The 24777-nt window shown below is 36.4% G+C and overlaps 1 protein-coding gene across 1 annotated transcript in view; it reads right to left on the reverse strand.

Moving 5' to 3' along the window:
* The window catches only part of KIAA0586 (KIAA0586 ortholog), a 139896-nt gene that overhangs the window by 9052 nt on the left and 106067 nt on the right, over window positions 1–24777 (reverse strand). The window contains exon 31 of the mRNA XM_013967209.2: window positions 6660–6725. Coding sequence (XP_013822663.2) covers window positions 6660–6725 — 66 coding nt within the window. The remainder of the gene's footprint in view (window positions 1–6659; window positions 6726–24777) is intronic.

Here is a 24777-nt window from a genome sequence, read left to right on the forward strand (position 1 = left end):
ATCATAAAAGACTACTATCAGCAATTATATGCCAATAAAATGGACAACGTGGAAGAAATGGACAAATTCTTAGAAAAATACAACTTTCCAAAACTGAACCAGAAAGAAACAGAATATCTTAACAGACACATCACAAGCACAGAAATTGAAACTGTAATCAGAAATCTTCCAGCAAACAAAACCCCAGGTCCAGACGGCTTCACAGCTGAATTCTACCAAAAATTTAGAGAAGAGCTAACACCCATCCTACTCAAACTCTTCCAGAAAATTGCAGAGGAAGGTAAATTTCCAAACTCATTCTATGAGGCCACCATCACCCTAATACCAAAACCTGACAAAGATGCCACAAGAAAAGAAAACTACAGGCCAATATCACTGATGAACATAGATGCAAAACTCTGTAACAAAATTCTAGCAATCAGAATCCATCAACACATTAAAAAGATCATACACCATGACCAAGTGGTCTTTATCCCAGGGATGCAAGGATTCTTCAATATCTGCAAATCATTCAATGTAATACACCACATTAACAAATTGAAAAATAAAAGCCATATGATTATCTCAATAGATGCAGAGAAAGCCTTTGACAAAATTCAACATCCATTTATGATAAAAACTCTCCAGAAAGCAGGAACAGAAAGAACATACCTCAACATAATAAAAGCTATATATGACAAATCCACAGCAAACATTATCCTCAATGGTGAAAAATTGAAAGCATTTCCCCTAAAGTCAGGAAAAAGACAAGGGTGCCCACTCTCACTACTACTATTCAACATAGTTCTGGAAGTTTTGGCCACAGCAGTCAGAGAAGAAAAAGCAATAAAAGGGATCCAAACTGGAAAAGAAGAAGTAAAACTCTCACTGTTTGCAGATGACATGATCCTCTACACAGAAAACCCTAAAGACCACCAGAATATTACTAGAGCTAATCAATGAATATAGTAAAGTTGCAGGATATAAAATCAACACACAGAAATCCCTTGCATTCCTATACACTAATAATGAGAAAATAGAAAAAGAAATTAAGGAAACAATTCCATTCACCATTGCAACGAAAAGAATAAAATACTTAGGAATATATCTACCTAAAGAAACTAAAGACCTATATATAGAAAACTATAAAACAATGATTAAAGAAATCAAAGAGGACACTAATAGATGGAGAAATATACCATGTTCATGGATCAGAAGAATCAATATAGTGAAAATGAGTATACTACCCAAAGCAATCTATAGATTCAGTGCAATCCCTATCAAACTACCAGCAGTATTTTTCACAGAGCTAGAACAAATAATTTCACAATTTGTATGAAACACAAAAAACCTCAAATAGCCAAAGCAATCTTGAGAAAGAAGAACGGAACTGGAGGAATCAACCTGCCTGACTTCAGGCTCTACTACAAAGCCACAGTCATCAAGACAGTATGGTACTGGCACAAGGACAGAAATATAGATCAATGGAACAAAATAGAAAGCCCAGAGATAAATCCACACACCTATGGACACCTTATCTTCAATAAAGGAGGCAAGAATATACAATGGATCAAAGACAATCTCTTTAACAAGTGGTGCTGGGAAAACCGGTCAACCACTTGTAAAAGAATGAAACTAGATCACTTTCTAACACCATATACAAAGATTAACTCAAAATGTATTAAAGATCTAAATGTAAGACCAGAAACTATAAAACTCCTAGAGGAGAACATAGGCAAAACACTCTCCGACATAAATCACAGCAGGATCCTCTATGAACCACCTCCCAGAATACTGGAAATAAAAGCAAAAATAAACAAATGGGACCTAATTAAAATTAAAAGCTTCTTCACAACAAAGGAAACTATAAGCAAGGTGAAAAGACAGCCTTTGGAATGGGAGAAAATAATAGCAAATGAAGCAACTGACAACTAATCTCAAAAATATACACGCAACTCCTGCAGCTCAATTCCAAAAAATAAACAACCCAATAAAAAAATGGGCCAAAGAACTAAATAGACATTTCTCCAAAGAAGACATACAGATGGCTAGCAAACACATGAAAAGATGCTCAATATCACTCATTATCAGAGAAATGCAAATCAAAACCACAATGAGGTACCATTTCACGCCAGTCAGAATGGCTGCTATCCAAAAGTCTACAAGCAATACATGCTGGAGAGGATGTGGAGAAAAGGGAACCCTCTTACACTGTTGGTGGGAATGCAAACTAATACAGCCACTATGGAGAACAGTGTGGAGATTCCTTAAAAAACTGGAAATAGAACTGCCTTATGACTTAGCAATCCCACTGCTGGGCATACACACTGAGGAAACCAGAATTGAAAGAGACATGTGTACCCCAGTGTTCATCGCAGCACTGTTTATAATAGCCAGGACATGGAAGCAACCTAGACGAATGGATAAGAAAGCTGTGGTACATATACACAATGGAGTATTGCTCAGCCATTAAAAAGAATACATTTGAATCAGTTCTAATGAGGTGGATGAAAGTGGAGTCAATTATACAGAGTGAAGTAAGCCAGAAGAAAAACACCAATACGGTATACTAACACATATATATGGAATTTAGAAAAATGGTAATGATAAGCTTGTATGCGAGACAGCAAAAGAGACACAGATGTATAGAAAAGTCTTTTGGACCCTCTGGGAGAGGGCGAGGGTGGGATGATTTGGGAGAATGGCATTGAAACATGTATACTATCATATAAGAAATAAATCACCAGTCTAGGTTTCATGCGGGATACAGGATGCTTGGGGCTGGTGCACTGGGATGACCCAGAGGGATGGCATGGGGAGGGAAGTGGGAGGGGGGTTCAGGATTGGGAACACATGTACACCCGTGGCAGATTCATGTTGATGTATGGCAAAACCAATGCAATACTGTAAAGTAATTAGCCTCCAATTAAAATAAATAAATTTAAATTTAAAAAAAAAGAGAGAGGAGCAGTGATAAAGTTTCAAGCACAAATCCCTTTATGATGGGCCAAGGCTGGGACCCAAATGAAATCTACTGTTCAGTCATCTGGGAATGGTCCCATCCAGACTGTCAGTAAGGCTTTCATGTGGAAAGGAGTAAAAGAGGAAGGGGAGGAATAAGAACATGGATTCTGTGACATGGCACAGCTGGGCACATCCACTCATTCACTCAACAACTATCAACTGAGCACCTACTATGTTCCAGAACAGGCACTGCTCTAGACTCTGGAGATTTTGAAGAAAAGCTCAGCTCTAATCTCACTGATATCATTTTTCAGATAGGTGTAAAGAGCAAATGACAAACAAGGAAACAAATATATACTATGTCAGGTTGTGATGAGTGCTATAGTGGTAAAGAACCCATTCGCCAATGCAGGAGACATAAGAGACCCACGTTCAATCCCTGGGTGGGAAAGATCCCCTGGAGGAGGAAATGGAAACCCACTCCAGTATTCTTGCCTGGGAAATCCCATGTACAGAAGAGCCGGAGGGCTACAGGCCATTGAATTGCAGAGTTGGACATGACTGAAGTGACTTAGTACAAGAGGAAGAATGAGTGTTGAGGGACTTTGAGAAAGTTACATAATTTTCAAAACCCTTGTTTCCTCACCTACATAATATAGGTTAGAGTACCTACCTCCAAGGGTTTAGTGAGGATTAAATGGGATAATGTATATGAAGTGTTTTGAATAGGCTGGCACACAAAAAGCACTTAACACAGATTAGCACTTGCTTTTAAGAAACTGGAAAGAAACTATCTTAAGAGGCAATGACTCTTAGGGTTGGCTGCAAAAGGTAGGTCAACTTATGAGAGAGGGTGCTGAAATACACTAAGGGAAAAACCCCACAGTTCTAGAGGGCCTCCAAATAATTATGCTAATTTTAACTCTAGTAATTGTGTTTTTAATCAATGAATTACATAAATAAAATGTATCATCTAAAGGGTTTTTTAATGTACATTTTGGGAAGATTTTTTGAAGTGCTCATTTATACAAGCAAAATCAGAGTTTTAGAACTTTAAAAGAGAACTTTTTAGGGTGGAAACATTTTTTAAAAAGCATCACTGTTAACAGGCAAAAAGTATAACATTCATATCCGGTTATGGTCCTCACAGAGTTTAATTTTTTTAAGAAAAGACATAACATCTTAATAAATCATCATTAAAGCAAACATAAAATTTCTACCTCTATTAATGTAGTTTGATGGTTTCAAAGCTTGACTTTTAAAATTTCCACAGTCATATCATTACTCTATGATGTAATTGTTTCAACAGCTGTTTTCAGATTTGTTTTAAAAAAAGGAAAACTATTCCCTGATTCCATGGGTAGGCAGTACGTCATTTAACCTGGCATGCATTTAAGCTGGAGGTGTCATTGAGCGAGACCATGTATTTGAAGCGTCCTAAGACAGGCTTTAATATACTTTCTAGACATTTGAAATTCAATTTTTTGCTTTAAAAGTATTTAAAATTCATAAAGAAACTCTGTTTTCTGTTACCTTCTTATAAGACTAATGAACAGAAAATCTAAAACTAATTTATTCTAATAAAGCAATAATGCAAAATTTTTAATGTCCATTTAAGAATGTGCCTATATATTGTACATGTATTATTTTTTACAAAAATACATATATACATATAAAACTTTCCAAAAGTGTTTTAGGTTTATATAATCCATTTCATCAGTAGGTTTTAGATTCTGACTGTAATCTTCAAACAGTTGGTAACCCATTATTATATCTCTGTTATTTGCAAACTGAGAGGAATCCAAACAAATCATTCTCTCCTAAAACAACATGAGACAAGTAGAGAAAAGAAGAAAAAAATTCCTCAGTAACTTCACAGAAGAATGCAGCACCGGACACTCCTTACTTGGATTCAGTAACTGCATGTGGCATAAGCCACATAAATAAAGTTATGGGATTCTTCTATGAGTAGATGAATAGATAGTACAGTGACTTTAAATTGTTTGGATTTGGGTATTTCTTTGTGCATATAAGGATGGGTTTCTTATAAATTCATTTAAAAATAAAATGAAAAAGGAAACAAAAACTGTAATAATTTTTAACCTAAGTATATGAAGGATCTTAACCTAAAGTCCAAGGATGGGTGATCATGGATCTATGAAATCACAGATCACTGAAATCATATGCAAATTACTTTCATAGGAAATACTTTCATATTTATATGTATTCATATAAATACAGTCTGGAAGGGAGTCATAGCTATCAGTGTCTCTCAGGGGGCTGCAGACCCTAAACACTTAAGAACATGTGCAGATGAAGCACATTCTCTGGGCTGTTTTTCCAGCCACAGTGGTGAAATACATGGGTTCCTCTCCTGTACACTGTTGATGCCTTAGTCTCAGGATGGCAACTCCACTGCAGCACTTAGAAATTGCATTGCAATTATTTACATGTCTATAACTTCTTTTGGACAATATATTCCTTAAAAGCATGGACTGTGATTCATATTATTATTATGTCTGTAGGTCTATTGCTCCTATTAAATGTGCCCTATGAGCAAACCAACTTTGTCATGTTTACCTCTGTATTCTGCAAAGTTGCAGCATAATGCTAGTACATGCTGGGCCTTAAAATGATTGCTGGACCAAGCTGATTTGTTTCTGCCTAGACAGTCTGTGGTTCCTCATGGCTAACAGCTTGCTTAGATTCATGCTGACCAGATCTTGTCTTTAAGATTAGCCCTGAGTTCCAGCAACACAGTTGCTTCCCAGCTGTCTATGAAAATGTTACAGTATTTCAGCTGTGCTTTATTGAGTTCTTGAAGCATTTTTTCTGTCCACTCTGGGCTCATCTACTCTCGCTTAAATTCCTTGTTTAAGCAGCTGCTAAACTATCCTGCTGTATTCAATTCTCCTCACATACTTAACCCAGCCCTGCAGATTTTGCAATCATAGCTTCCGTGCTTGAGAATAAATACTACAAACTTTGATGAAGATGATGTCTGGTCATTTGATGTTAAGTACATGGTATGAAAAATTAGATTTGCCTCTGCTTCACAGAATTAGTCACTATTAAACATTTCTTTCCTTACTTTCAAGTTTAAAAGTGATTTAAAATGTTTTATAGTCTCATCCCAAAATGTGTTTTAGACATATAAATCCTATTACATTTTTAAAGTTTACTATTGCTTCTGTTTTTTAAATGAGTTGACAAATGCTTATTTTTAAATTTATAATTTAAGATAAAAATACAGCAGTTCCTATAGAAAGAATAAATGTATCGGCACCTGTAAAAACAACTCCAAATCTTTTTTTCTCCAAAAGCAATAGCTAACGTGAAAGATTTGTTTCTTCTTATGCCAGGTTCCAGCTGCTTCACTTTGTTTAAAACTGACTTCAAAGTTTAAACAGTGTCCTGTCCCAACAAATAACCTCCCCCAGATGGAATTATCTGGAGTACTAGCCTCAGTGCTCTGAATACCACACCTGCAGCCTTTTAATTTAACATTTTATAAACTTTCATAGAGGAAATGATAGATTTTTTTGGTCCCCTAACTTTTGGAGAGTTTAGTGTATGAAGGGAATTTTATACTTGGGATGAATTTGGAGATATTTAGAAGAATAAAAAATTGGAATTATTGTTTCTACTGTGTTGATTATTATGAGAGAAAAAAGGAAATGAAAAAAAATTGAAATGTTTAAAGTAAAAAATCTTACCTGTAAATAAAGATGTGAGGTACAGACTGGGCTCAATTTGTGTCTGATCTGTATCACCTGGTGAAGCTACAGTTAAAAAATTTTTTTTCATAAGAAAATCAGTGAAGCATAGAAATAATCATGGTTTCTTCCACAAACAAACAAAGCCACAAACTAAATGCACTTCCACAGTTAGTTTCATAAAGCCAGGCAAACAGAAGCCTGACCTTGTGGCCTTAACATAAAAAAAAAGAAATTAAACAGCTGAATTTTAATGACTGTCAATAGGATAATACTTTACCTAATAGATTATTATCTTTATGCATCAAAAATTAGGGAAAAGGATCATGAGAGAATTTGCAGTATTATTTGTATTAAATAAGAGAAGCTCATAGGCCATTTCTTCCAAAGCTAAAAGTTTTCACAGATTCCTTTACTTAAGGATTTAATCATAAATGAAGTTTATCCACCTCACTAGAACTGACTCATATTTGTTCCTTTTTACAGCTGAGTAATATTCCATTGTATATATGTACCGTAACTTCCTTATCCATTCATCTATCAACAGACATCTATGCTGCTTCCATGTCCTGGCTATTTTAAATAGTGTTGTAGTGAACACTGGGTACATGTGTCTTTTACAATTATGGTTTTTCTAAGGTATATGCCCAGGAGTGGGATTGCTGGGTTATATGGCAGTTTTATTCTTAGTTTTTAAAGGAATCTCCATACTGTTCTCCATAGTAGCTATATTAATTTACATCCCCACCAACAGTGCAAGATGGGTCCTCAGTGAGGTGGATGAACCTAGAGCCTGTTATATAGAGTAAGGTAAGTCAGAAAAAGAAAAGCCAATGCTGTATATTAAAGCATATATATGGCATCTAGAAAAATGGTACTGATGAACCTATTTGCAGGACAGGAATAGGAATATAGACATACAGAACAGAGTTGTGGACAGTGTGGTGAGAGAGTGGGACAGATTTAGAGAATAGCACCGAAACATATACATAACCATATGTAAAACAGACAGCAGGAAGTTCCTGTTTAACACAGGGAGCTCAACCCAGTACTCTGGGATGCGGTGAGGAGGGAGAGGTAGTAGTGCTTACTATGATGTTACTATTAGATACTATCTACGTTCACTTTCCCTCTGCCTTTAAGTTTCTGAGCGAGGGGACAAAACTTACTGTTAGGCGCTTTTCAGATTCTGTAATTCAGAGTCTTATAGAATCTGGTATACAAACACAGAAACAAAGGTATCAATACTATGTCAGCGATCCCTTCCACTGAAGAACCACTTGTTTGTATCAAGTAAATTAAGAGGCAGTTTTCTCTGAAGTGGTTCCCTGAAAGCCCAGAATTCAAACTTACCTATTGTGTTATAGTAAGAAATAAGCAGCATCATCCCCTTTCAGACTAAACAAAACAGGGTGGAAGCTAAGAAAAAGAATCTACTTTTTTTCTGTTCCTACTACACTGGTATGTAAGATAAAAAAATTTGGCAAGTTAATAATAAACAGACACTCTTATTAGAGAGACAGCTTGTGACTAAGAGCACAGATTCAGAGACTAAGCTACCTGAATATGAATCATAGTGCCGACTTGCGTGAGGTCTGGGAGAAACACCCACTGCGAAATATCACCACTTTGTGCTTCCATCTCCTCTTCTACACGGGTTTCTTATTATCGTGAACAAGAACGATATACGTAAATTAAATAACCTAGAGCAGTGCCCACAGAGGCACTCAGCAAGTGGTTGTTTTATTATTATTTAGCCTATGATTATTTTCTAACTTTTCCCAATTGACAAAAGAATTGCTCTCATTAAAGCAATCTTTCCAAAACATATTTTGACAGGGAGATTTTTTGCTTAAGAAAAAGAAAAAAATACTGATCACATATTAGAGCAGTAGAGCTGTAAGGGATCTCAGAGATTATCTTATGTTTACTAATAAGGAAATCACAATTCAGAAAGGTTCACTGACAAAGAAATCAACGTCACAAGTTAGCTGTGGAACTACAACTCGTAAGAAAAGGTTCTTTCCCCACCACCCAATATTTTCATATTCTTCTACTAGGATGTATCTTGGTAGATATTGAGCTATTGAGGCCTGTAAGAATAATCAGAAATTATCTGTTCTACTTTTTTTAAAAAAAAGTTATGAAGGAAGGAAATATATAGTATGTTCAAGAGCATAGCCGTTGATTTCGGAATTTGACTTGGTTTGACTCCCAGCTCTATCATTTATTAAGTGTGTAACCTTGGGCAAAATACGTAACTTCTTTGAGCCTCAGGCTCGTCAAGTGTGAAATAAGACTACTATTAACATTATCTCCCTAACTGAATTGATTAAAGATCTTAGCAGAGTACATGACATAAAGGAAGTACACATAAATGTAGCTGTTACCTAATTTTCATTGTCGTTACCATAACCATAAACAAAACTCTCCTTTACCCAAACTAGGAGAGAATACTTCTACAGTGATTTCTAATGGAAAAAAAGACCACTCTGTCAATACCAGAGTTGACTACTGTCATTTTTCCCTATACCAAGTAGCTGCCCCATAATTCTCACCTGCTGGCGACAGGGTTTACTGGGAGTTTGTATAGTGTGCTCTGTAGGTGACAATGAAGGCAGCAAACACAACCCACACCATGGCAAACAGGACGTGAAAGCTGTTTATCAAGCTTGTTAGTTCTTACACTTCCTCACCCTGCTGTTCAAAACTGAAGAAACATAATATTCATTGGTATTCAAGTCAAAGAAAGAAGAGAAACTTTCTAAACATTTTATCTAAAAATTGCTATTAACATTTCTATGGAAATTCCTAGTGGGTAGTGTTGACTATAATTTGAGCCATAAATTACCTGTGAATGTAATTTATCCTTTTAGCTTCACCACAAAAGGCAAATGTGTTAACTTTGTTTAAATGTTTAAAACTACCACGGAATAAAAACAAATGATCTTAGATCTAAAAATAGAATCGAAGGCTGGAAAAGTAGGGATACTCCTGAAAATGCTTTAAATGAGGGCACATGGAGGGCACGGGGATTGTACCGCCTGTACACTATACTTCTTCCAAACATTCACTGTATTTCAGCACTTTAAATGGTCTTTCAAAATCTTGTAGCTATATGGTGTCAACATGAAAGCAAGTCATCATATTTCAAAAAGTGGTACTTTTAAAAGGATAGGAACCTAGGCTTTATGTTTTATTCCTGTATTACAAAAATTTTATTTTTGGTTGAAAATTTATCTTCCACTCTGTAATACTATTTTTAGTAAGAACCACTAGTATAGCAATATTTAAAGCTGTAGATCGTTATATTATTGTTTTAAACAAATTCTTTATTTAAGAAAACCATGCAGTACTGTAGGACTGTTAACTGCAAAACAAGGATATAAAGATGAAGGCCTCCAAAACAGGAAATTTTTTAACCCACAAAACAAGAGTTTTTAAATGAGTGACACCCAGAATTTGAAACCAAATCTAACAGGCAGAAATCTAAAATTAGTAACAATCGGAATAGCTGGACCTTTTATACTAGCGTGCTCACTGAAGGAAAAAAAGGGGGATATTAGGAATATTATTAAATATAGAAGTTAATACTTTTCAAACAAATATGTTACTCATTGGCTGTATCTCTAATAGGTATACAACTCTTGCCAATAATAGCATTTTCAGAAATAGTATCTTGGCAGCATAAAAGCTTATATTCAACTGACAGGAAGCTGATTGGTAATTCAGAAAATAGATGACCCACGTATTCTGAATGCAGACTATGATTTATTTGAATAACGTACACTTAGTTATTAAGGCTCATTAAAAACCATTTAAGTGCTTACTGAACAGTATAATGACAAAGAGAGTTCCTGGCTTTTAGTGGCAGGAATGTCTAGAGGGACATTCCAGCATTAAAATCTGGTTGCAAACAGAGAGACTCGATGTTTTAGTAGACAACTTTATCTACAAGACACTTCCTGCTGGTTGAACAGCCTGTGACACAGCTACTAAAACAAATTCCTCTCAGATAATTCTTTATAAAAGCATGCCATAATGGTTTGAAAACTAAAGGAATCTTAAAAATTACATAGGTTTGCCCCATGAAAGAAGCCATACATTCAGTGTGATTTCATTTTTTTAAAGTACAAAGTCAAGAGAACTAATCTATGCTGCTAGAAGTCAGAACAAAAAAAACCTCAAAACAGTGGTTATCTTTTTGGGGGTGGAAGCTGTGTCTGAAAGTGAATATGAAGGGGCTTTGGTGATGCTGGCAATATTGTTTCTTGAATACCTAAGTGTGCTCAGTTTCTGAAAGTTCTTTCAGCTGTACAGCTATGTGTACTTTTCTGTATGTATATTATACTTCCATAAAAGGTTGAAGTCGAAAAAAATTCAACAGGTTAGTTTCATCAATTAAAAGGTTCAGTTCAGTTGCTCAGTTGTATCCGACTCTGCGACCCCATGAACTACAGCACGCTAGGCCTCCCTGTCCATCACCAACTCCCAGAGTTTACCCAAACTCATGTCCATTGAGTCGGTGATGCCATATAACCATTCATCCACTGTCGTCCCCTTCTCCTGCCTTCAATCTATCCCAATATCAGGGTCTTTTCAAATGAGTCAGCTCTCTGCATCAGGTGGCCAAAATATTGGAGTTTCAGCTTCAACATCAGTCCTTCCAGTGAAAACCCAGGACTGATCTCCTTTAGGATGGATTGGTTGGATCTCCTTGCTGTCCAAGGGACTCTCAAGAGTCTTCTCCAACACCACAGTTCAAAAGCATCAATTCTTCAGCGCTCAGCTTTCTTTATAGTCCAACTCTCACATCCATACATGACCACTGGAAAAGCCGTAGCCTTGACTATGTTGACAAAGTAATGTCTCTGCTTTTTAATATGCCATCTAGGTTGGTCATAACTTTCCTCCCAAGGAGCAAACGTCTTTTAATTTCATGGCTGCAATCACCATCTGCAGTGATTTTGGAGCCCAGAAAAATAAAGTCAGCCACTGTTTCCACATTTTCTCCATCTATTTGCCATGAAGTGACCCAGATGCCATGATCTTAGTTTTCTGAATGTTGAGCTTTAAGCCAACTTTTTCACTCTCCTCTTTTACTTTCATCAAGAGGCTCTTTAGTTCCTCCTCTTCACTTTCTGCCGTAAGGTTAGTTTCATCTTCTTGTTTTAGACTGTTTTCCAATGAATGAAAATGCCACGTGACTGACTGTGCCATAGGTTAGTTTCTTCTTCTTGTTTTAGACTGTTTTCCAATGAATGAAAATGCCAGGTAACTGACTGTTCCAGGCAGCCCTTCACATCAAGTTAGCATCAGCAGCGGCCACATTGCTGACTACAAAGACAAATTCTTATTTCTTTTCTTAAAATCTTGAAACAACTGTGAGCTGAAATTACTCAGAAAGTGAAAAAAAGCCACAGTCGCTTAGCAGTATCTGACTCTGCAACCCCACGGACTGTAGCCCACCAAGCTCCTGTGTCCATGGAATTCTCCAGGCAAGAATCCTGGAATGGCTGCCACTGCCTTCAGAAGCAGTTCTCGATTGACTCTCAAGTCTAGTCTGACTCACTACTTAGGATACCTGATGCTGCAACAATGAGCCATTCAATTCAACTGAAGGCTCAAACTAATCTCATTTTAACTAATCTTGAAAGCGTTTCTAAAATATCAATACATTTTATAAAAGCCACTTATTTCCTTATTTTGACTACAAAAAAAGTTTGCTCTTTCAGCTTACATCTATAAAGCAATGACATCATAATAACATTTAAACACAACTATAACTCTTAATCAATAGTAACTCCTATAACTTTAATCACACAAGGCTACAGATTGTTTAGGTCACTATTATCACATCCTTATAAACAACATTTGATAGCAAAGCTGAAAGGAAAGTAGGTCCGTAATATTTACTTAACAGTTTGAATCTGAGTGTTTTATAATTTACACACAGAAAATTCATTTTCTGAGTTGGAAATTCTTTCTAATGAAAACTTCTAACTATGGCCTGTGACTATCACTAAAAATACAGTGTATTATTTGTATAGTCTTTATAGTGGTTTTGCCATATCTAGTCACGCCTAACTAAATTTGGAAACAAAAATTAAATGTGACACAGTGACCAGTTCACTTCCCCAAGGCCAGACCTGGTAAGTTGAAAAAAAGAGTGAAAGAATGAAAAATGAGCTTTCAAATACAGGAAGCCACTAGAAAATAAGAACAACACCATTTCATATCCTAAAATTAGAGCTCCAAAGATTTTCTGTTGACTAGTAAGTTTCAGGGTTAGGGGGAAGGGAGGCAAGGGGGATTTCTGCTCACTGTACACACGACACCAGTGGGAATAAGGGCCAGTCCAAGTTCTATGTTACCATTACGCTGGGTAATAGTTCCAAGCTGTGAGGCGCAGCTGTATGGGCCCTGCCAGCAAGGCCGTGGCAGCAGCGCTTTGATAGCGTGGGGCCCTGAAGTGTCAGGATATAGAGAAGACAGCAGTTGTTGGCTGTGAAAACAGTCTGATACAAACCAGATGGGAACTTACTTAGATGGGCAACACAAAGGAAAACAATTGGTTCATTCAACAAAGTCAGGCCCCTGCCCCAGAGAATTCACAGAAGACAATAACAGTCACCCAGAGTTGATGCAAACAAGAAACAGTCATGTGGTTACAGTTTAAAGAATTGTTTTTTCTCAGACTAAACAAAGTTTTGCTTTCTAATTCTTATATTCATTAATTGCAGTTTGGTGTACAAGCCTTTCTGCCAAAGACAAATATTTCATTTATACAATAAATACTTTTGTGACACTGAGAGAAATATATGAGGACATGGAAACTAATTTTGTGCTGCTTCCTGTAAAGTGCTATGAACATAGGTTAAGCTATTTCAAGAAATCGGCAATTTAGAAAATGATTGATGATGCTGACACAGCAATTAGAAAATATCCAACATAATATTTCCATGACTTCCTAAGTCTGATTTGTTTTAATGTAGGAAGAAAAACATGAAGGCAATAATCATAGGCTTCTGGAACTACATTTCTACCTAAATGATTTTTTCTGACTTTATTAGATGGGACAGTATTATTGTAATTATATTCACAGCAAAAAAGTGCCAGAGTTCTCCACAGACTTAAACTGCGTGAGTGTTAGCACAGTAACAAGTACCTGTTCATTTTTCTTTTTCTGGTTCCTGTCCATCTTAACAATATAATAAAGATTAACAATTTGATTTTAAGATAACTTTCGGCAATAACATTTCACTTTAAGACTCTATGGGCATATATTCCACATTAGTCATCTGTTCTGCTATTCTGAAAGATAGTAAATAGCATTCTAGCTTAAAATAATTCATAGGTAATTGCTTATCTTCCATTAGAAATTCCAGCACAACTTGGGCCTCTGCATTTGCTACTAATTTAATAACACATCCAAGAAAGCCTTATATGTATAATCACTTCTTAGGTGATAACAAGTAGCCCATCAAAGAAACTGAAAGTAACAGCACCTTTCACGCAATTATTTGAACATGTTTTATACTATAAAATATATATAAAATTGTATAAAACAGTAAATCTATTTTATATCTTTATAATAAAAAATGGTTTCTTAGAAGACATGAATCTGTGGAATTGTGAAAATTACTGTGATACTTGAGACACAACCCAGGTTTCCCAATTTGCATTTGATGCACTATCCTGATTATTTTTTTTTATGCTTCCCACCCCTAAAAACTGAGGCCAAACATTTAATGACATCTTTCCGGTTGCATTAGATCTTTCATCCTTTGCAAGGCATTTCTGAAGGAAACCAGAGAAACAGAAGTGGAGTAACAGCCTGATGTGTAGACTAAATGCAGTCATCAGCATTTCCAGCCACAGGCATCCCCCTGCCCCGGCCCCTCCACTCTGCTGTTCATGCACACACATTCACACACATTGTTTTACAGTCTAAATTACTGGCAACGGTACTGAATGATGGTTTTGACTAAGTTTAATCATCAAATCCAAAAATCAGGTTGTGCTTATAAGCTGAATTCCCATGTAATAAGAAGGAAAGGAAAACATGAAAAAAATGGTTTTATACAAAAGGAATTAAGAATAAATGTATCAATTCTGCTAAAAGTTATTCTAAACGCATGGAATCAACTCTAATAAAATGATTAACAAAGGTAGTTTGTCTGGGATTTATTAGTAAATGTATTTCTTAGATCTTGGATTAACCCATGAAGAAAAAGGAGTTGGTGTCATTTTTATTATTAGGTATACTGAGATAAATTTCTTCAGACATTGCCCATTTTTACTTTTATGGGTATATCTATATCCACACATACATATATGTATGAAAAAAACAAGCAATTGCATTAACTACTTTTATCTGATAAACAGATCTTGAAATGATTTCCAAGAACAAGGGCCAGATCAGGCAGAACTTTTTAGAATATGATGTGGATGGAGTCTGGACTCTAGGCTTGTGCAAAAAGAAGTCTATGGAGGGGTCTGAGCAAGGAGTCAAGTGATTTGATTAATATTTTAAACAGTGACTCTTGCTCTGGGTGGATAAAACAGGGGAGTAAAATGAATATAGGAAGACCAACTGAGAAACTTCTCAGGATAATATTAAAGTTGAGGAATATTATGATTTAAAAAATCAACAACAGAAAGTAGAAAACTCAGCTTGACACCAAGCTGTTGAAAAAAATTTTGGTTAGCTTTATTAGAACACTAAAAACTTTAGTATTAAACCAGTTTTTTTAACTTTTGTGAACAATAAGGCAATCAAGAGTAGTGAGGTTAATTAACCTCTCCGAAACCTCAGTTTTCTCATCTGTGTAGCAACACTAATAAAAACATTTTATATATTCACTAGTTTACTGTGAGAATGAAAACTTCAACACAGGAGAGTCTTTTTGTCAGCTATAAAGCACCTCTCCTTTCTCTATCTTTAAATCTTGAAGATGTCCAAGATTTTAGTTTCATCACTGTAGGTTTGGGGGAAGAAACAAATTTATCATATTTGGCAGTGACTGTGTTCTATCCCAGTGCAACTCTAGGCAGGATAGATTGACTAGAGTGTGATCAAACTAGTAAAGAGCTTGGAAACAATATAAGAAATAGTTAAAGGAACCTGGGCATTCCCAAGTAGCACTAGTAATGAAAAATCACCTGCTAATGCAGGAGATGCAAGAGATGTGGGTTCGATCCCTGAATGGGAAGATCCCCTGGAGCAGGGAATGGCAACCCACTCCTGTATTCTTGCCTGGAAAGTTCCAATGACAAAGGAGCCTGGCAGGCTACAGTCCATGGGGCACAAAGAGTCACAGACGACTGAGAGACTGAACACAAGAGGAACACAGCATGTAGATTTGGGATTATAACTGCTTTCAAACATTTGAAAGATTGTTCCATTGAAAGACCTGCTTCTAATACCCAATAGGACAGAACTAGAACCAATAAGTGAGAAGTTATAAGAGGCAAATGTTAACTCAGTAAGAATAATTAGTGCTTTCCATCAATAAAATGTACAACAAATGAGGGTGCTTCCTGATACTGTGAGATAACCATTTACTGGGTCTAATGTCTCATTTGCTGGCTCCCTTTCCTTTCTCTATCTTCAAATCTTGAAGATGTCCAAGATTTTAATCCAGGGATGCTCCCATTCCCTTTCTGTACTTAATCCTTGGGTGATATCATCCATACCCACAACTTTAAATAGCATCCATACTGTCAACTCTCAGCCTTTTATCTCCAGTCCCAACCTCTTCACTGAATTCTAATAACAAATTGCCTATCACTTGAAGTTTTTTTTAAATTTTATTTATTTATTTTTTTTACTTTATTTTACTTTACAATACTGTATTGGTTTTGCCATACATTGACATGAATCCACCACGGGTGTATACATTAGGCTTCTCAAAATCTATGTGTCCTACACAGAATGGCTGATTTTCACCTCAATCTTCCTAACTTTAATAAGTAGCACAATCATTCAACCAGTAATTTTCAGACCAGAAATTTAGGAGTAACTAATCTTTGACTCTGCTTTCAATTATACTCTACATCTAATTTGCCTTAGTAACTAATTTTTGAAATCAACTTATTCTTCAGTTCTATTAGGTATATGCCATCAATACATAGCCTTAACCTGACCACCATGACACCTCCACCAGGGTCCAAGCCACCATCACCTCTCATGTGGAATATTGGGACAGTCACACACTTCCAATTAGTCTATTTCCACCACTGTCTCCCTAAGGTCTGTTCTGCATCTAGAAGCTGGCGGAAACTTTTAACATGTAAATTCAAGTCTGTCATTTCCTAGCTCAAACCCTCCACAGGATTCTCATCATTTGCTGTTGTTGTTCAGTTGCCAAGTTGTGTCCTCTTGCAAACCCATGGACTGCACTATGCCAAGCCTCCCAGTCCCTCACCATCTCCTGGAGTTTGCCCCAATTTGTGTCAATTGAATCAGTGATGCCATCCAACCATCTCATCCTCTGTCACCATCTTCTCCTTCTGCCTTCAATCTTTCCCAGCATCAGGGTCTTTTTCAATGAGCCAGCTCTTTGCATCATGTGGCCAAAGCATTGGATCTTCAGCTTCAGCATCAGTCCTTCCAATGAGGATTCAGGGTTGATTTCCTTTATGATTGACTGGTTTGATCTCACTGTCTAAGGGGCTCTCAAGAGTCCTCTCTAGCACCACAGTTCAAAAGCATCAATTCTTCGGTGCTCTGCCTTCTCTACGGTCCTCCAGTTTATCTTTATTCTCATCATACTCAGATTGAAATCCAAATTCCTTCTCAGAGTCTGCAGAGCTCGACATGGTCTGCAGCCTACATCTCCTGTCTCAGTTCCTACCACAGCTCCCTTGCACACTCCCCTCCAACCACAATGGCCTTCTTGTTGTTCCTCGGGCAAGTTCATTACCACCTTAACACCTTCATTTTTCCTTCATATTCCTATATGGAATATTCTTCCCCAAACATTTGCAACATTTCTCCTTCCGTTCACTCTGTGTGGAAATGCCATTCCTTCAAAAAGGGCTCCCCTAACCAAATGATCTAAAGAAGCAAAACCACTTACCCTGCTTTCTTCACTATCTATCACTCTGCTTTATGTTCTTCTTAATTGAAACTAATAGAAATACAAATTGACAGACATTATTTTTAAAATAGAGGATACCTTTCAAAAATGTTTTGCTTTTTATTTGGAAAGAATTTCGATCCTGGGGCAAAGTTACAAGAATAATATAAAGAATACCTGTATCTCACTTGCCCAGATCCATAGTGGTTAACTTTACCCTGTGTTTAGGTGACCATATGCAGGTTAGGTCTCAGCAATCCCAACTGGAGGTACATAGTATTCATCTGCCCCTCTGTAGTTGCACTAATTTTGATCATCCCATCGGGGTACTATCCTATGTTTCCCTTCCTCTGATGAGACACTTTAAGACCATGCAAATATCCTGCCTCTCATTAAACTTTCCTGTACATTTAGCATTCATTGATGACCTCTGCCCCATCTAATCTTTACTAGGATGCTTGCAACATGCTGGCTTTCCAACAGTACTAGTCACTCCACACTTGCCTGTTGACTCCAAGGACTTCTAAAAACCCTTTATGTTTTTCACAGCACTTAACATCATCTGAAATTGCTGTAAATTAATTTACTTTTTTTTTGTTATGTATACAAGGGTGTAAGCTCTGTGAAGCAAGGATTTCACCTGATATGTTTACCATACTCTCTGCAAGGTTTGGAACAATACCTTGCCCACAGCAACTACTTAAGAATGAATAGAAAAAGAAAGAAAACTGTTAACAAGGCCCCTGAACTAGATGGGAGAATAGGACTACCTCATACTTTTGATCCAATAAACACTTAATGGAAAACTATCATTTATGGTGCTGTGCTAGAGAGCAGGTGGTGCAGAGATGAATGAAACAAGGCCATTGTCTCTAAGAAATTTACTTTCCGGAGTAAGAGAGAGGCCATAAGGAAATAATACTACAAGGTATGATGCAAAGGCTAAAAGTGAAATATATACCAAATAGCATAGGCCCTTCAGGGACACAGAGTAGACCAAAAATGTTTGTTTCTAGGATGGAAAGGTGGTGAAAGAGGGCAGAGGAGGGAACAGTTTCAAGTGAAGACACTAAGAAAGGCATGTGAAGGGAAACGTAGGAGACACTGGTAAGCACTGTAGGATGAGGGTTGAGAAGAAATAGAATTATGAAGCATTTGTGGCTACAACTGACCTGAAGAATCATTGAGCCCATCTTCATTTTGTACATAAGAATGAATGATCCTTCTTATTCCACATACATTCCCTTGCCCCCCTGCTCCTTCCCCTCCTACCCTTTCCTTTCCCCTCTACTTTCTCAAAGTGAGACCTTTTCCCTTCTTCCTATTCCTTCCCTTTCTTTCTCTGCACTTACCCTTTTCATCTCTCAGGATTATGTCTTTCTCCCTCTCCCTTTGTCAAGAGTAGAAATGAGATGGGAATCAAAGTTGCAGGTGGAAGAGTTACCTTCAAGGAGGTAAAAAGCACTATTCTTTCTTGAACCCAAAAGAAAAAAATGAAAAGATTAATGTAGAGCTGTAAGAAGTCAGAGCTAGAGTAGCTATAAATGAAAGAGTAGAATTTTGGAAATACATTTGAAAGAGCAGAAGTTGGAAAAGCAAAAGCATATATTAAAAAAGAACTGAGGGGATAACATTTGGATTAAGGGTTTGGGGAGAAGGGCTAGAATAGATGTTATTTTGGAGCCAAAATCCATATGAAATTAACAAACGTTATTACTGGGGAATAGCCAAACTTCCATTCAAGCCCCACAGCACAGTTTGCTGCTGCTGCTGCTGCTGCTAAGTCGCTTCAGTCGTGTCCAACTCTGTGCGACCCCATAGACAGCAGCCCACCAGGCTCCCCAGTCCCTGGGATTCTCCAGGCAAGAACACTGGAGTGGGTTGCCATTTCCTTCTCCAATGCATGAAAGTGAAAAGTGAAAGTGAAGTCGCTCAGTCGTGTCCGACTCTTAGTGACCCCATGGACTGCAGCCTACCAGGCTTCTCCGCCCATGGGATTTTCCAGGCAAGAGTACTGGAGTGGGGTGCCATTGCCTTCTCCGGCACAGTTTGCTAACAGGTTATAATTTTACAAACTGCATCAACACCATTAGAATTTCATGACCAGGAACAAAAATCAGATAATGGGGATTAACACAGATCAAAGAGACACAGAGGTCTTGGATGGTTATAAGACAGTATTTACATGAGTTAACCATACAGATCAGGCAAAATATAGGGCCTGAGGAATAGCCAGTCAAGAGAAACCAGACTGAGTAAATGGAGGCTGCGGTACAGATGGGATAAAGAATACATGACTGAAGTGGCTTCACTAACTGATACACTAACTGCCTCACAATATCTGCCTCCTGTCCCATTACCCCACCCAGCCAGGTTAGTTAGGCGAAGAAAGGCAAAAGTATTAAGCTCTGTAATGAATAAGACAACTATCCCTATACTCCAAGGATTATTATTATTCCCCAGCAATTTCTCCCACAAACTGAAGTTTCTAGGGAGAGAAGAAAATCTAAGGAAGATGAAAGGAAATAAAAAGCCATCTCAGAAAACTTAGTTCCAGCTGATTAATACTCAATTGCTTCCGAACGACATCATAGAAGTCCAAAAGTCATCGCTTCTGTTCCTTAATGGAGTTGACTTTATGTTGGAAAGGGAAATGAGAGAGGCAGTAAGTTGAACTCTCCCTAGACCAGCAATGAGAACTCTATTTAAAGATAATTCCCTTAAAATTTCTTCATCATAAACACTGTTCAAAATCACTAAGACTTGCCTAGAAAACTTCATAGTCCTAAGCACCTAAATTTTAATCTGTCACTCCCATCTCCCAGCAGTATCTATGATCTCATTTGTGTTTCTAAATCACTACAGGTTTGTTTTGGTAGAACACATCTTTGAACTCTGCCATAGGCCTCCATTACATGTTTACGTATGAATTACATGGTTAAAAATATGGCCTTTAATTCACCAATGTTGTTTTTTATAGCTAAGAACAATCTTGGGAGAGTTTTCCGACTTAAATTTTTTTTTTTTCATGATTTGGTAATAAAGCTAGTAGTATTAAGCATACCTGGATGATGTTAGATTTTTCTTTAGAATAGGCATAGTGGAAAGGCTGAGCCCAAAGGCAAAAACTGAGGGCATGTTACATAGATAAAACCTTATTCTATATAACATCAATAATAACAGTGTTAATAGTGGTAAAAAGGAAAACTACTATGGATAAGAAACATTAAAGTATTAATAAAACAAAATATGTAAGTACAATAAAAAGGAGAAAAATGTCTCTCAAGAATATATGAGGAAGTTTTCCAGGATGGATGATGAAATTATAGTGCCTTTTGCCATTTGAGTTACAGGGGGTTTTGCCATGAAATTTAACCATTTTAATACTTTTATGTGTGTCCAACCTGGCCCCTAAATTTAACCCTTACTTTTAAACAGGATGCCACAGCTCATAAATGATTACTAAGCTCTTGCATTATCAGTTTCTCTTAGATTTAAAATGAGAGAATTGCTGACAATGCAATTCACTACAATACTCATTTGTCAATAGATAAGATTATCAATTGGAAATTACCCTGGTTAATAAGCTTCACTATGTCCAATATGCAGATCAATAAAAAAATTTTGTAAAACAATCCTAGGTTTAGTAAATAGAAATTATCTTAAATACAATCACTGAAGAATAAAAAAAATTGTTGTAAGTCAACTTATCTCCTTAACACTATATAGAACTTGTACCATCTCTAGCATTTTCTCACCAACGTCCTTAAAGCTCAGGACCAATGCAGATTCAGTAGCTATCTGTTAAAAAGAGCTGATTACAGCATGAGTATTCAAACAGAAGAGGCGTTCTGGAGATAGTCATGCCAATGATAACTAATATTTTCATAGCTTTTCATATGTTTAAGTCTTGTTCTATGTGCACCACATGTCTTCAACCAAGCTATCAACCTTTTGGAATAGATACTATATTACAGATGAGAAAAGCACAGAAAGGTTAAGTATCTTGCCCAAAGTCACCAGCTAGTGAGTAGCCAGCAGAGTTAGAATTGAACTCAGGAAGTCTGAGTCCACAGTATGAGCTCTATGCTGCAGTGCTTCTAATTCTACAGTAGAACAGACATCAGCATGAACATCTGGAGTCATTAGGCAGTATTTCACAAAGGGCGGTCCTCTTTCCTCATCAGCATGACCAGGGGTGCTAGTTTAGCATTCAGATTGCCAGGCTTAGACTCAGGTCTCAGGGTTAAGCTGGGAATCTACATTTTAAATTAGAAATGCAGGAGATTAAGTCAAAATTTGAAAGACACTGTATTAAAGACTAAAACTATCGAGTGATGGTACATCCTATAAGTATAAAAATATTATTTCCCTGTTCTAATTAATTCTGAATTGAAACAATCCAGTTTCTCTTTTATTTAGGGTACAGCTGCCTTAGTAGAGGCTTCCCTTGTGGCTCAATTGGTAAAGAATCCGCCTGCAATGCTGGAGACCTGGATTCGATCCCTGGGTTGGGAAGATCCCCTGGAGAAGGGTAAGGCTACCCACTCCAGTATTCTGGCCTGGAGAATCCCATGGACTGTATAGTCCATGGGGTCGCAAAGAGTCGGGCACAACTGAACAACTTTCGCTATCACTGGCTCAGTAGAATATTAGACTATTTCCATCCATTGATTGAAATAGTCTGATTGGTATTTTATTTATACAAAACTAAAATCATAAAAAATTTGAATGATTATTCTGTTGATTGGAAGAAAATCATCTGTAATACACTAACCTGTCAATGTAGTTAGTGTTACTTGGAACAGGGCAGTGTAGTATAATAAAAATACTACTATATCTGGAGTAAGAAAATCAGATGCTATCACTAATCAGAATTATAACCTTTGATTATTAGTAGCAGAAGGATCATTCCCAGTTCAACAAAACCAAAGGTTATTCATCTGATTGCATGCAATTTTCCTACTCCTAGTTCAGTATTTCACTGATATTAAAATACAAGGATATTATCAAATCTATACTTATCTCTGCGGTTATTTTGGAAAGTTAAATTTTATTTAATGGCTGCTAAATAAAAAAGCTACTAAGTTTAATGAATAATTTAAATTGTGTTTTATATCAATTTGATTTCTATAAACAACAGCATAAAAACTTTAAAGTCAGGTTTTAGGAAATCTGGCTAAGAACAATGAAAGAGTTGCACAGATTTCTGGAATACTGGGAAGTCTTCAAAACAACCCTAGTATATGTTTTTGGTGAGACAGGTTTACTATCAAAGACTTGAGAAAAATCTATGTGCTTTATACACAATGTATCATTAATTCTATAACAATAAGACAAGTAAATTATTTCTATAATTAAAATACTCCAACATAGAAAGTGAAAATATTTTAGCAACAACAAGTGAAAATGTTATGGAAATCCTTGAATAATTTTCAGTGTCTTTTCCAATAGATTTTTGGTATCAATCTTCTTAGCCTTAGTTATGCACATTTCTCTCTCAGATTACACACACACACACATATATATAATAACATATATACACACATATATTTTTATTTTTAAATAAAAGATGTAAATTCTGCCTGGTAGGAACAGTGGAAATACTCATCTATGCTAAAAATCCATTAACGTGCCAGAAGAGTGTCTTCTCTCATATGGCTTATGTCCCCACCTCCATCCAAACATTCTCACATAAAATGTATATACATGAAGACAATCAGCAAGTTGACCTAACATACTTGCTGCTATATGTTTACTTTTTCAGTACTGTAAGAAAAAAGTGACAATTTGACAGTATGATTACAAAAAGATGTTTGTCTTTTTATATTTAATAGCATTCCAACAAATTATTTCTGAAATGCAGTGTTTTAAAGTAATTACTTTTCTCAAACAACTCCTTTTTCTTTTTCTTATCCTTTGAGAGAAGATGCTTTGTCTTATTTCTTTCTCTAACTCCAAAGCACCTTCACAGTCTTTTACACAAAAAGGATGCTAAAAATAATGACCTAAGAATGAACATACAATGGAACATTATTGAACTATAAAGAGGAATGAAGTAATGACATTCTCTACAACATGAATGAATCTTGAAAACATGTTAAAGAGGACAGACACAAAACCCACCTACTGTATGATTCCATTTATATAAAATGTGAATAGGTAAACCCATAGAGATAGAAAGTAAACTAGCAGTTGCCAGGAACTAGGGGGAGGGGAGGATAGAGAATGAATACTATTGAGTATGAGATTTCTTTTAGGGCAAAGAATATTTTCTGGAATTTTTATAACTTTTAAAATATATTAAAAATGACTGAACTGTACCTTATGAAAGGTAAAATTTTATAATTATCTCAATTTAAAAAGTAAAGAATGAGTGAAGGAATACTCACACTATTTCTATTTCATTTAGAGTTCAAAAATACTGCCCACTGACTAACATGTAACCCATTTTAACTTTCTCTACTTTGGGCATATTCTTGGTTGTCTGTTCCCCTTGCTTAACTAATACATCCTCAAAGAACAAAAAATTTTAGTACATAAATCACAAAATCTTTTATTTTATTTATTTTTTAATTTTTTTCTCTGCTTTTCTTTTTTTTTTTCATTTTTATTTTTACTTTATTTTACAGTACTGTATTGGTTTTGCCATACATTGACATGAATCCACCACAGGTGTACATGAGTTCCCAAACATGAACCCCCCTCCCACCTCCCACCCCGTATCATCTCTCTGGATCATCCCCGTGCACCAGCCCCAAGCATCCTGTATCCTGCATCGAACACAGACTGGCGATTCATTTCTTACATGATAGTATACATGTTTCAATGCCATTCTCCCAAATCATCCCACCCTCTCCCTCAGAGTCCAAAAGTCTGCTCTACACATCTGTTCTCTTTTGCTGTCTTGCATACAGGGTCATCATTACCATCTTTCTAAATTCCATATATATGTGTTAGTATACTGTATTGGTGTTTTTCTTTCTGGCTTACTTCACTCTGTATAATCGGCTCCAGTTTCATCCATCTCATTA

This window comes from Capra hircus, chromosome 10 (genome assembly GCF_001704415.2).
Source record: "Capra hircus breed San Clemente chromosome 10, ASM170441v1, whole genome shotgun sequence".
In the NCBI taxonomy this organism is placed as follows: domain Eukaryota; kingdom Metazoa; phylum Chordata; class Mammalia; order Artiodactyla; family Bovidae; genus Capra; species Capra hircus.